We start from the raw sequence: 12906 nt of genomic DNA, 5'->3' as shown, positions 1-12906 counted from the left end.
TGGAAAGGCCCTATCTACTTTGCTCCCTAATTTTATGAGCGTTGTTGAGAAACATGAAACATTTTGGTATATTGGATCAATTCAAACGATAAATATCAATCAAAATCAATATTTATAGCTGGCTGATCCGTCAGGATTGCTATCTCGGCCCAAGAAACAACTGCTCTGAGGTGTGAAATCTCCTAGAAAACTATGGCCATTGAACAAATAACATTTGGATCATATCGACTTGATCACAGCATTAATAATTTTCATTTATAATTACGGATCAAACAGAATCGATAGTACCAATCAGCTATATATCTGCCCCTATATAGAAATGCGAAGGCGGTTTTATTTCTGCTACTGAGTTTGTTTTTGTATGTTTATTTTTATTTCAAGAACATGATACTGCCTTTTTGTTTGTTTTTAGGCATTTTCGACGGATCTCAAGCCTTTGTCTTGATTATTATGGTGGATGCTTTGTTTTGGGTTTGGGGGTCTTCTTTTTCTTTTGGGTGGGGGAAGAGGTTAGGGTGGGTGTGGGCTTTGGACATTTTGGTTTGGTGGTGGGAATGGAAGCCAAACTGGACAGAGACAAGACTTTGAAACTGGCTATCCATTGGGTGTTGTGGGATTGGTGAGGGTGTGGGGTGGGGAGGCGGTCAATATGGACAAAGGGGTGGACTTTGAGAGTTGGCCGCCCTCATGTGGGTGGAATGGGGAGGGAGTAACAAGTAAACTGTTCATGGTTAATTCAATAAAACCATTAGTTTTGTTTTGTTAGTATAAGAATTGTATTATGTTTTGTTTCTTTATTGTAAGCATTTTTATTTCTAATAAAAATCCCTACATAGAAATGCGGCTATTCCCACAGGCTTCTTTGTTAATCCGTTCTCGGCTGCTTAGAGACTAACACATTCACTTATTAAAAATAGGCAAATAGAGATGTTATCAGTCATTTAATCCTACCTTAACTGTTACAGATCCATGAGTAACGTTGTCAGGATTGGCAGGGACGGGTGTAACTTCTTCATTTTCAAATAACTAAAACAAGAGATATAAAACAGTAACGAGCAGTGTATAATTACTGACTGGAGAGAACGGTGAGCTTGCCATGCTAGCCAGTGAATTGGCCCCTAGTGATACTGTATGTAAGGAATGGTATCAGACCTATAACAGAATCAGTGCCTGCGAAATTGTGGCTAATACCTATTACTGTACATAGCATAGTAATATGTACATTAATCTTTGCTTGAATTTGTTTTCCCAAATTAAATTGATGCAATCTCTTGGCTCCCTATTGGGAATTGTTGGGGGACAACCACATCCACAGGTCAATGCAACTATTGTCTGATGGACTTTTACAACTTTGGCAAGCAACATCTCTTGAGCCTTAGCCCGACAGCCCACAAAGCAGGTGTCTATTGTTAATGTTCCTTAGTAGGAGTAGTGGGGGGGGGGGGGGGGTAGATGGCAAGTTCTATTGCTGCTTTTCTGCAACATAAGCCCCTTGCTTAGCAACCTCTTACAGAGGATATTATAGACTGAGAGAAAGGGAGGCAACTTGTTAGATAGAATTTATAACACTGATATAGTCACGGCCGCCATCATGGGGGGCACAGAGTCATCCCAGTTCCCTTGGGTATGGGTCTTAAGGGGGACACTGCTGTGCAGCACTTAGTTGGGCCCCCCCTGCTGTCAGTGAGCTGGAGACTTAATTGGTGAGACAGTCCAAATTAAAATGAAATCTTTATTATGGCCATGAAACTAAGAAAGCTGTATCCCTTGTTAGAATCACAATTAGCCAGGGGTACCAATATGCAGCAACTACAGGCTAGGTGCACAAAAAGGCATGGAGTGTATGGACTTGCCAGTACAGGATCAAGATTCTAAATACCTTTTTGTGATTTTGTTGTTTTTATTTTGTAAACAGAGGATTTTAAACCAGTAAGTGGCTGGAAAGTTGTATGAATTAGGAGCACTGTAAAAGCGGAGGAAGGTATGGCTTTCCATGGACCTAAATTTACTTTTACACGTTCCTTGTCCTTTAACATATTAAACAGAAAATAACAAGCATTTATTAAGATTAATAAGCAAGACAATGTAAAACAAAGGTAGGCAAGTCAGAGATGGAGAAGAACTAGGGAATAAAATAGACATAAAGCACTCAGTGCCAGGCAGCTGCTGCAAAGGCTACCAGTTGTTTCTTCTATTGAAGAGGATGCCTTCATGGGATTTGTTTAGCAAACAGATACAATATATTCAGTATATAGATTTGCCTACTTCTTGGGGGCAGTAAAGGTGACAAAAGAACATTCACTGAGACCAAAGGAAAAAAAGAAAGTCACATTATGGATTTTCCAGTCTATAGAAATGATGATGAAAGATGGTCAGTGTGTCAGTGTGTCAGTTGAACCTTACTCAACATTTTAGTGCCGCAGATCCCATTGATGTTTTTGAGCTGCAACTCCAGACCACTCCCTATTTTGGAAATAGGAAATTCTTCCCACCAAAGATGCAGGGTATTAAAAAGCCGTTTACCAAACAAACTGATTCATATAAAGAAGTTTTCCCACAACTTGTTGCTCTTCGTTGGCAGTGGGCTTACAAGAGACCTTCCCAGGGCCTCCAGTTAGACAGCCCTGACCTACACATCAGGTTGCAATATGTATTGTACAGTTCTCCAAACCAATTAAATAAGGGGTGGAAGAAAAATAGTTTTATAGTGTTAAGGTGCCCATACACCTTCAGATCCGGGTGGGCGATATCGGGAGAATCCAGGCCCCAGGGCCAAACGATCGAATTATAACAACGGGTATAGTAAAAGTCGGTCCGGGGACTGCATCAACGAGCCGATTCGGTCCCCGATCCGACTAGATTTTCTAACCTGCCCGATTGAGATCTGCCCGATTTCAGGCCAGATATGGGTCGGGCAGGCCCGTCGGTAGTGCCCATACACGGGGCGATTAGCTGCCGAATCTGTCTAAGGGACCCATATCGGCAGCTAGAATCGGCTCGTGTATGGGGACCTTTAGTTTCAATAGTGTCTCTCCCCATTTTAACTTCTAAAACAGGGCAGAACCCCTTAATTGTAAGAGCTCTAATTAGCTCTTGACTGTGGTCTTAGGCTTTCCTATATGGGAATGTGTCTTTATCCCCTTAAAATTATCCATCTTTTATGACACAATGCAGCAGTGCCACTGCCGTCACAATAGAGCGTTTAAAACAATGAGCGCATATAAAGCAGCCTGATTACCGGGACTCCAGAGAGTGCTTGGAGCTCTTTCAGTGCCGTTTCTGTGTCCTTGACAAGTACCGTGGCGATTCCCATCTCGCGGGCAGGCTTCAGATTAGCGCCAATGTCATCAAGGAAAATTGTCTGTAATTTACAATGTTACCATATGTCAAGAAACATTATAGGGTACATCATTAGACCGTCGGGTTATTAATAAAATGTAAGCACAATACAAAAGCAAAATGGTAATTAATCATCCGGTAATGCCCTACTTTCCGCCTATAAATAGCATGAGATGAGGCTGGTATGCAGATTGCCATTTGCAGCTGAGGTCAGGTCTCTGGGAAATCAGAAAAAGCAGGTTTGGAGTCCGAATGAATAGGGAATGAGAAACAATAGGGACATCGGTCACTACAGGACTGGCAGGGATATGACAAACGGGTAGGAGAAATAACGATTCCTTTTGTAATGTTCTGATAAGCTACTGGCTGCTCCAAACTGGTAATGTACTCAAGCTTTGACTAGCTTCAAGTTGGACTATCCATGTAGGCATGCTATCATTAGCTATAGGATTGTATATTATGTCTAATGATTCCATCGGCCAGCATATTGGTCTAACTCAGGGGTCCCCAAACTTTTATACCCGTGACTCACATTCAAATAGGAAAAGTGTTGAGGAGCAACACAAGCATGAAAAAAGTTCCTGGATGGTCATTTGGTAGGCTCTATGTGGTTGGCAGACTACACGAGGCTCTGTTTGACATTACCCTGGATATTTATGCAACCAAAATATGCCTCCAAGCCAGGAATTCAAGGGGTTGGTGAGCAACATGTTGCTTAAAAGCCACTGGTTGGGGGTCTAAGTGGTTTAACTCTATGGATTCAATTGGCTATAGGTCGCTGTATCACTGGGGGTATACTAAGGCACTGATTAGCCATAGGTTGGTCTAGTTGTTGTGAATTTATGGATGCACTGACGGGCAACAGGTAAAGGTCCCCATACTCGTGAAGATTCGCTCGATTGGCACCCTACGGGTGGGGGATATCTGGGAACGTGTAAGGGGCCAAACGATCGGATTAAAATGACAGGTATAGGCAAAGTCGGTTTAGGGACCGCATCAATGAGCCGATGCGGTCCCCAATCCAACTAGATTTTTTAACCTGCCCGATCAATATCTGGCCGATTTCAGCCAAGCGAGCGGATCTTCTCCCGATATCCCCACCTATGGGTGGGCGATATCGGGGAACGTGTAGGCTAATTCGAACATTTGGCCCCAGGGCCGACGCGGTCCCCGATCCGACTAGATTTTATAACCTGCCCGATTGATATCTGCCCGATTTCAGGCCAGATATCAGTCGGACAGGCCTGTTGGTAGTGCCCATACATGGGGCGATAAGCTGCCGAAACGGTCTAAGAGACTGATATCGGCAGCTAGAATCGGCCAGTGTATTGGCACAAAAACATATTATAGACTTTAAGACTACAATGAAATGCACCCCAAATGATTTTTATCAAACGAGAGCTAGGTGCCTATTTTTGTTTAGGGTATAATTTGCCAGCTATAAATGAAACCAAGGCTTACTGGAAGAACAAAAGTATTTGTGAATGATGGAGGGGAACATTGATAACATCACTGGCTTCACAGTGATTTCAATGCTAAGGCCAATTTCTTGATGATTTAGTACAAATTTCAGTCGAGGAGCCCATGTACATGGAAACACAGGTACCCATATACAAGTGTATGTCGGACTAACATGTTGTATAGTGAGTTTCATCATTTGTGGATTAATGGGTGCCCACTGGGTGGCAAATGCTTGAGTGTTGTCCCATTCTGAATGGATAAGGTAAAAGCACACATAGGCTTAATTTTGCAAGGCTAACATCTTTATCTCAATGCCCTGGGCAGGCAAACAATGAAGTAATGGGATGTAATACAACAGGTGGTTGGTGCAATTTTCTTTCCTATAAAACAAAGAGACAAATGAATAATAAAACCCACCTCTTTGGGGTTTGCTTTCAGCATTTTCAGAGCATAATCATATATTTGGGTTTCTGGTTTTCTCATTCCAGTACGACACGACTCTACGACCAGGTCGAAATGGCGATTTAGTGAAGAGAAAAGTTCAGCTGAATGACTTCTTTGAGGGCTATCATCTATCCAGTTGTTTGTCAGGACACATGTCTTAAACCCTAGAGACATTTACCAAGACGAAAACATATCACAAAATATTATTGCAGGGATCCATTTCCCACTGATCTGTATGAATATTAGTTTATGTCTGGGGTCATTTTGGGAGATCACTCGCTGGTAAAATCAAGAATCCCCATCAGAATTTGCTCCCCCTCCCAACTGTGTAATCTGAGCTACCACCAGCCAGAGCTGCAGCAGGAAGCTACCGAGACCAAGCTAAAATGGCAGCTGCTATCTTAAACAAACAGAGGGAGCTTCTAGGGCTGTTTACTCAGGTATGGTAAAGCTTTCTGCAGAATAAATATAGTGTTCTAGGTGGCACTGTTATGGCTAATCCATTGGCAGTAAAATGCCAAAATGCCTTTTCTTCAAGGATCAATTATGAGTTTGGCCAAACAGTATCTGATTGATTGACATGCAGACACATTGGCCCACCAAGATAACCTTCTGCTTCAATTGCCCCTCTAGTCTTCCCAACCAGTTGGCCTTAATTCCCTGCCAGCAACACAGCTCTCTTGCCTTATCCCAACTACTCACAGAATGTTTTCTCCTGACCAACATATCTAGTATAAAAAAATCTAAAGCAACTGGACTTGCTAAGTAATCATTGAAGACGTTTCACTACTCATCCGAGCAGCTTCTTCAGTTCAACTGACTGGTATAGGAAGTCCTCAGCATATGAACTCTTCCACTAATCCAATCACAATGGCACTATGTAACTCTTCAGAGAGGGGACACCTGAAACTCACAGAGGTGTGAATGCTGTGGAGTTTCTTTGAAATGATTACTTAAGTATCATGCAACTCATCAAAACAGGTGTTACTTGTTAGAGTTGCATGAATGGATGTGTGAAGAATTCTGAAACTGCCGGGGTACAGATGTTAGAACAGCATTGTATGTAGCAGAAGATGGTGTGGAAGAGTACATATGCTGAGGACTTCCCATACCAGTCAGTTGAACTGAAGAAGCTGCTCGGATGAGTAGTGAAACATCTTCAATGATTACTTAACAAGTCCAGTTGCTTTAGATATATTCATACTAGATATACCATGACCTGGATAAAAAGAAAATCTTCATAGTCATACTCCTGACCAACGTAACCATAAGCAATCTCGTTAGCACTCCATAGGTCTTTACAAACACCACATAAGGGGTCACCTCATCAATCAATGTAGGTGGGTGGGGGGGAAATGAATGGGAAGAAAGACAGAGAAAGAAGGAAAACTTGGTTTAAGAGGCAAGAGACACATATAAATAGTAGATCAGACATAAGGAAGGGAAGAGGGATGAGAGAGAGTAAGAACAAACAACTCAGGGAGAAATGGACTGAAATGAAAAAGGATAAAGGGGTTGAGAAAGACAGAACAGAAGGAGAAGGATTAAGACAAAAGAGTATAAAGTCAGAAACAGAGATGGGGAATATAGACAAGACAGTTGTTAGTAGGGTCTCTGTGTAGGGTTTCATGGTGGGACCCCCATCCTTTGACAGTGGCAAACACTGGCTTCTGGGTGACTATGGATAATTACAGTCATACCTTAGACTTTTTAGAATAATAATGCATTCTATTTTTTTTAATTTTCTGAAAGAGTAATAAGCACTAAGCAGAAGGCAGTAATGTATTTAGGAGCAGCGAGACATGAGTCAGACTGTCAGAAATGGGTCTCTGGATCCAGAATGAACCTGGCATTCTGCTTCTTGTAATGTGCCTTGTGGCCAAACACTTACTTTATCCAGAGATAAGGAGGCCGGCATCAGCTCCAGTCTTTAGCTTTATGGCTAGACTTCCCCGGCTGCTTGCAGGTATATATTAGTTTATTTATATAGTGCCAGAGGGAAAGGAGCAATTTGCAGCGCTTACGAGAACACTGAGTAATGCCAAGACATGAAGAATAAATTCAGGAAAACCATTTAGAAAGCATGGGAAATCTCTGGCACTATTATTATTATTAATGCTGCTTGAGTAATAAAGACACAGGGGTGGGGGACACAGCTGTGTATTTGCCACAAGCTTAAAGGGACACTGCCATGATATTAATGGGGCACTTTTTATTACTAAATGACACTGTTACACAGCAAATAATTCCCTCTGCCATTTAACTTTTTATTCTTGAACCAACAAATGTATTTGTAGCTGTAATATTGGTGTGTAGGCGCCATCTCAGTGCATTGTGCCTGAGTCTGAGCTTTCAGCCAGCGCTACACATTAGAACTGCTTTCAGCTAACCTATTGTTTCTCCTACTCCCATGTAACTGGAGGAGTCCCAAGCCGGACTTGGATTTCTTACTATTGAGTGCTATTCTGATACCTACTGGGAGCTGCTATCTTGCTCCCTTCCCATTGTTCTGCTGATCGGCTGCTGGGGGTGGGGGGGATATCACTCCAACTTGCAGCGCAACAGTAAAGTGTGCCTGAGTCTGAGCTTTCAGCCAGCGCTACACATTAGAACTGCTTTCAGCTAACCTATTGTTTCTCCTACTCCCATGTAACTGGAGGAGTCCCAAGCCGGACTTGGATTTCTTACTATTGAGTGCTATTCTGATACCTACTGGGAGCTGCTATCTTGCTCCCTTCCCATTGTTCTGCTGATTGGCTGCTGGGGGTGAGGGGGGGGATATCACTCCAACTTGCAGCGCAGCAGTAAAGTGTGGGTGAAGTTTATCAGAGCACAGGTCACATGGCTGTGGCACCCTGGGAAATGAAGAATATGGCTAGCCCCATGGGAAAAACAGATTACAATGAAGGATTCTGCTGGAGAAGCTCTATTTACCGATGAGTTAAGGACTTCTGTGCTGGGGTTTACAGGGTACAGAATATATTTCCAGTTATATATTATACTGTATATAATGCGCAATGCTCCTATTTGTTCATTTGTGCCAGATGCAGTCCCGTGTTTCTTACCATGATGTCTAAGAGTGACGGCGGCTTTTAGCATCGGCTTATTGATCCCTCCGGACTCAAACATGCCATGAAAGGTTTGCTCCAGGGAGAAGGAATCGGGGAGAGAAACGCCGGATTCTTCAGCAAAGGCCTTGCATTCCTTATCCATTTCTGCAATAAACTGAACATTTCCACAGGAAAATACATGAATAACAAACTGCACAGGGGGGAGGTTTAATTTAGAAGTCGTTACACTGACACTTTCTATATTCACTTTGCCCGCAGAGAGGAAATTATTGCTCAGAAAGTTAAATAAAAATAACTGCACTCGCGGGAATGGGAAATCCAGGAATAAAGTTATATCTGGGGATATTACATTTTATAGCCAACCAGCTGCGGCTGCTGGGAGTTGCACAGGGGTGTGGTGGGTCTGGCTATAACTGACTATTCCCCAGTGTAGTTGCCCAAGGCTGGCTAAATGGCTGGTAACCACTTAATAAGACCACAGCCCCGCTCCTCCCATACTCCCCATTACCCCCATAGCCCCTACGGCCATTTTGCCCTGCGCTTTCCTGCGCTAAAACACACCTGTATTCTACTGCAGGGAAGCGCAGGATGAATCCAGTCATTTAAATGTGCCCGCCTTCACACAGGTGCATATAAGCGCCAAACGCAAGTGGAAAGCAGCAAGTAAATAACCGTTAAAGGAGAAGGTTACAATCATTGGGGTGCCAAACTATTAAGTACCCTCCCAGTGATTGTAATCGCTTACCTGAAACTCCTGGCCGGTGCTCCTGTTAGGAAAAAACTGCCCCAGCCAGGGTGTATGCCATCAGGGTCGGACTAGGGGGTGCAGGGACCACCGGGGCTACTGCCTCAGGGTCCCCTGAACCCCCCAATGGACCCCAGCCATGGCCTTCACACTCCCTGCAGAGGCCCCCACCACCAGGGTCGGACTGGGCCGCCGGGACACCAGGAAAATACCCGGTGGGCCCCAGTGACCAAGACTTGACCCTATTGCCGCTTCCTCTGGTCTCCGATGTACTCCCCTGACGCGTTTCACATATGCATATTCAGGGGAGGACATCGGACAGGGGCCCCTGGGGAGGTATCCCCAGTGGGCCCTGCACCCCCAGTCTGACCCTGCCCACCACCCGTCCGACCCGCTCCCCTTAGCACACATAAATGAAACTTCGGGGGAGTGCCCACCGGGGCTTTTTTCCTGTGCCCCAGCAGCCCAGTCCATCCCTGTATGTGAGAAAGCAATTCTCTTTCTTTATCGGTCTTCACACGGAGGCAGTGTTAAGTGAAAAAAAGAATTTTAACAAAAAAAACTGCACAAGCGTGGGCCCCGGGATCTCATCAAAAGGAAGGAAGAGGATCGCTCGCCTGCATTAACCCCTGGCCGGTGCAGTTTTCTCCTAATAGAAGCACCACCCGGGGGTTTCAGGTGAGCAATTACAATCACTGGGGGCCAAATGTTAGATTTAGCCTTTCCTTCTCCTTTAAATGGGATAATTTAATGGTGATTTACATTTAAAAGCACCATCCTATCTGGAAGAAGATATTTTCTGCATTCTAATAATCTGTATTAGCGTTATGGGTTTTGGGGAAGCAATACAGTCAGTGGCTGTTATTTCTACTTTTTGGCCCACAATACTTCCCCTTACAGATCATCCTGTGACTGCCAAACCCATATTAATTCCATGGGAACATGGGTCTCTCTTCTTTCACTTCATCAAACTGCTGGACTTTAGTTGAAGAACATGTGATACAACAAATATTAATGAGAAAGATTCATGTGATTTCACATTCATTTCCATGTTAAAATGTTTTATATAAAATATGCAAGCAATGTTCTTTGAAAGTAATATTTTCTCTATTGCTATAAGCACTGTTGATATCCTAAGATATAATTAGCCCTTATTGGGAGTCAGAATGAGGTCCCTGCCCTTTACAACTTACAATACTACTAATAAGGGAGAATATCACTTTAAATTCACAACTACTTTTGGAACCTTTCAAATCTCAAATCTGAATGAACCAGAATTCTTCAAACCATGTGATAGTGACAACTGAAGGCAGGGTTGGACTGGGGGTGCAAGGTCCACCGGGGCCCCTGCACCCCCCAATGGCCTCAGCTGCCTTCACACCCCCCCCTGCAGGGGCCCCCAACCCCCTCCCCCGAGGGCACCTAAATGAAACTTACCTGTGGCGCGTTGGGGGGAGGGAAACCCTGGGGGGTTCGGGTTGGCCCATTCTGACACTGACTGAAGGTGTCATTTCATGATTCCCAAAACTATGGATTTAGTGCATCCCTACGTTTAACCACTTATCTCATAGTCGGCAAAGCTGGATCTCAGGATTTGGTTCGGTATTCGGGAAAGATTCACCTTTTTCGGCAGGATTTGGATTCAGTTCGGGCAGGACCGTGGATTGGGCCGAATCCAAATCACGTGACTTTTTGTCACGTAAACACAGAAACTGAAGCTGACATTTAACCCTTCATAACCTAATTAGCATATACTAATTAGGATTCAGTTCAGTATTCAGACGAATCCTTTATGAAGGATTTGGGGATTCGGTGCATCCCTAATAAAAATGCAGTTATAGTACATTCAAATACAATCACAAGCTAATAAATAAAGGATAAACAGCTGTCCAAGGTAAAGTAAGTCTGGAGCTGCGATAACAATGCAATCCTTGGTTCGGTGGTGGCTACAATCTGTGTAAATGGATAGGGTCGAACTGGGCCGCCGGGGCACCGGGAAAAAACTCGGTGGGCACGGGTGGCCCAGACCGATCCCTATTTGCGCACTCCTGGCCGACAGTGCTCCTACCCTGAGGACATCGAGCGGGTAGCAGGGGCCCCTGCAGGGGGTTAGGGGTGCACGTCTGGGGCCCCTATGGGTGGTACGGGGGACGTGGCCAGCAGTGAGCCGTGCACCCCCCAGTCCGACCCTGTAGATGGAGCTACAAACCCTGCCTGTGCACAATTCAGACTGCTCAAGATGAAGGGCAATAGAAAATAAAAAACAAATCAAAATGACACTGTTTTTACCTTGGAGAATGGTATTTGTCCCCTCTCAGCCCTAGCAAATGGGCCCTCGGAGCCGCTCCTAACGAACACATTCTGCAGAAATCCACTGTAAAAGAACAAAGGGAGATTGCTGGCATGAAGCTTTAGTATAATCCATACTGGGCACAGGTTTGGGTACAAAGAGGGCACATAAAACAAACTGCATCTATTGTCCCGCACACAAAACATTCTTTTATATGTTGGAAAATATTCTCCCATTCATACACCCTGTGTACAAAGATTCATATTACAGAAACTGTTTGGCCTACAATGGGGTTATGTGGTATCAAGTGAATTATTTTTATTAGCATTGTAACCCTTAACAACCACTCCAATTTATGCATTTACAGAGAATAGGCTTATTTTATTTAGGTAAAATCAAAAGAATACAATAAGAACATTTTCATATTAAACATTTAACTAAATGGCTTAAACAATACTTTTTAATAAGGGAAAAAGATTTTTTTTTTGTAATGATTATTTCACAAAGGAAATTCTGTTGGCTGAAGCTTAGCACATATGTTAAGATCTGCTTGTTTGGCAAAGTCATCAAAATAGTGGATCTTAATTTTATTTAACCACCAACACGCTAGGCCTAATCAAGACAATCTTGTTGGCTGGCCCCTGGGCACATAATGAGATCATAACGGGGATCTACAGAAACCATTAGGGCCCCTGTCTGATGATATTTTCAACCATGCCCTATCAATATCTGGTCAATTTCTGGCTAAATGTAATTGGCCAGGACAGCCCGAGGGCAGCTTTTTAGAGATTGTTGATCACTCTGGCCCAACAGAGCTTACAATCCAAGTACAGGTATGGGATCCCTTATCCAGAAACCCGTTATCCAGAAAGTTTCTGGATTTACGGAAAGGCCCTCTCCCATAGACTCCATTATAAGCAAATAATTCTAATTTTTAATAATAAAACAGTACCTGTACTTGATCCCAACTAAGATATAATTACCCCTTATTGGGGCAGAACAGCCCTATTGGGTTTATTTCATGGTTAAATGATTCCCTTTTCTCTGTAATAATAAAACAGTACCTGTACTTGATCCCAACTAAGATATAATTACCCCTTATTGGGGCAGAACAGCCCTATTGGGTTTATTTAATGGTTAAATGATTCCCTTTTCTCTGTAATAATAAAACAGTACCTGTACTTGATCCCAACTAAGATATAATTACCCCTTATTGGGGGCAGAACAGCCCAATTGGGTTTATTTCATGGTTAAATGATTCCCTTTTCTCTGTAATAATAAAACAGTACCTGTACTTGATCCCAACTAAGATATAATTACCCCTTATTGGGGGCAGAACAGCCCTATTGGGTTTATTTCATGGTTAAATTATTCCCTTTTCTCTGTAATAATAAAACAGTACCTGTACTTGATCCCAACTAAGATATAATTACCCCTTATTGGGGGCAGAACAGCCCTATTGGGTTTATTTCATGGTTAAATGATTCCCTTTTCTCTGTAATAATAAAACAGTACCTGTACTTGATCCCAACTAAGATATAATTACCCCTTATTGG

At 43.2% G+C, this 12906-nt stretch overlaps 1 protein-coding gene across 2 annotated transcripts in view; it reads right to left on the bottom strand.

Annotated features, from left to right (window-relative positions):
- ephx2 (epoxide hydrolase 2, cytoplasmic) overlaps window positions 1–12906 on the bottom strand; it is a 55462-nt gene that overhangs the window by 32672 nt on the left and 9884 nt on the right. For both annotated transcript variants that reach the window (XM_012964034.3, NM_001006911.1), the window contains 5 exon segments: window positions 11350–11434; window positions 8310–8469; window positions 5218–5408; window positions 3239–3361; window positions 952–1026 (listed from right to left, as the gene is read on the bottom strand). In XM_012964034.3, coding sequence (XP_012819488.2) covers window positions 952–1026; window positions 3239–3361; window positions 5218–5408; window positions 8310–8469; window positions 11350–11434 — 634 coding nt within the window.

Source organism: Xenopus tropicalis, chromosome 5 (assembly GCF_000004195.4).
Source record: "Xenopus tropicalis strain Nigerian chromosome 5, UCB_Xtro_10.0, whole genome shotgun sequence".
NCBI classification, from domain to species: domain Eukaryota; kingdom Metazoa; phylum Chordata; class Amphibia; order Anura; family Pipidae; genus Xenopus; species Xenopus tropicalis.
The sequence above is the reverse complement of the archived record's forward strand: the minus strand, read 5'-3'. Positions and strand labels throughout refer to the sequence as shown.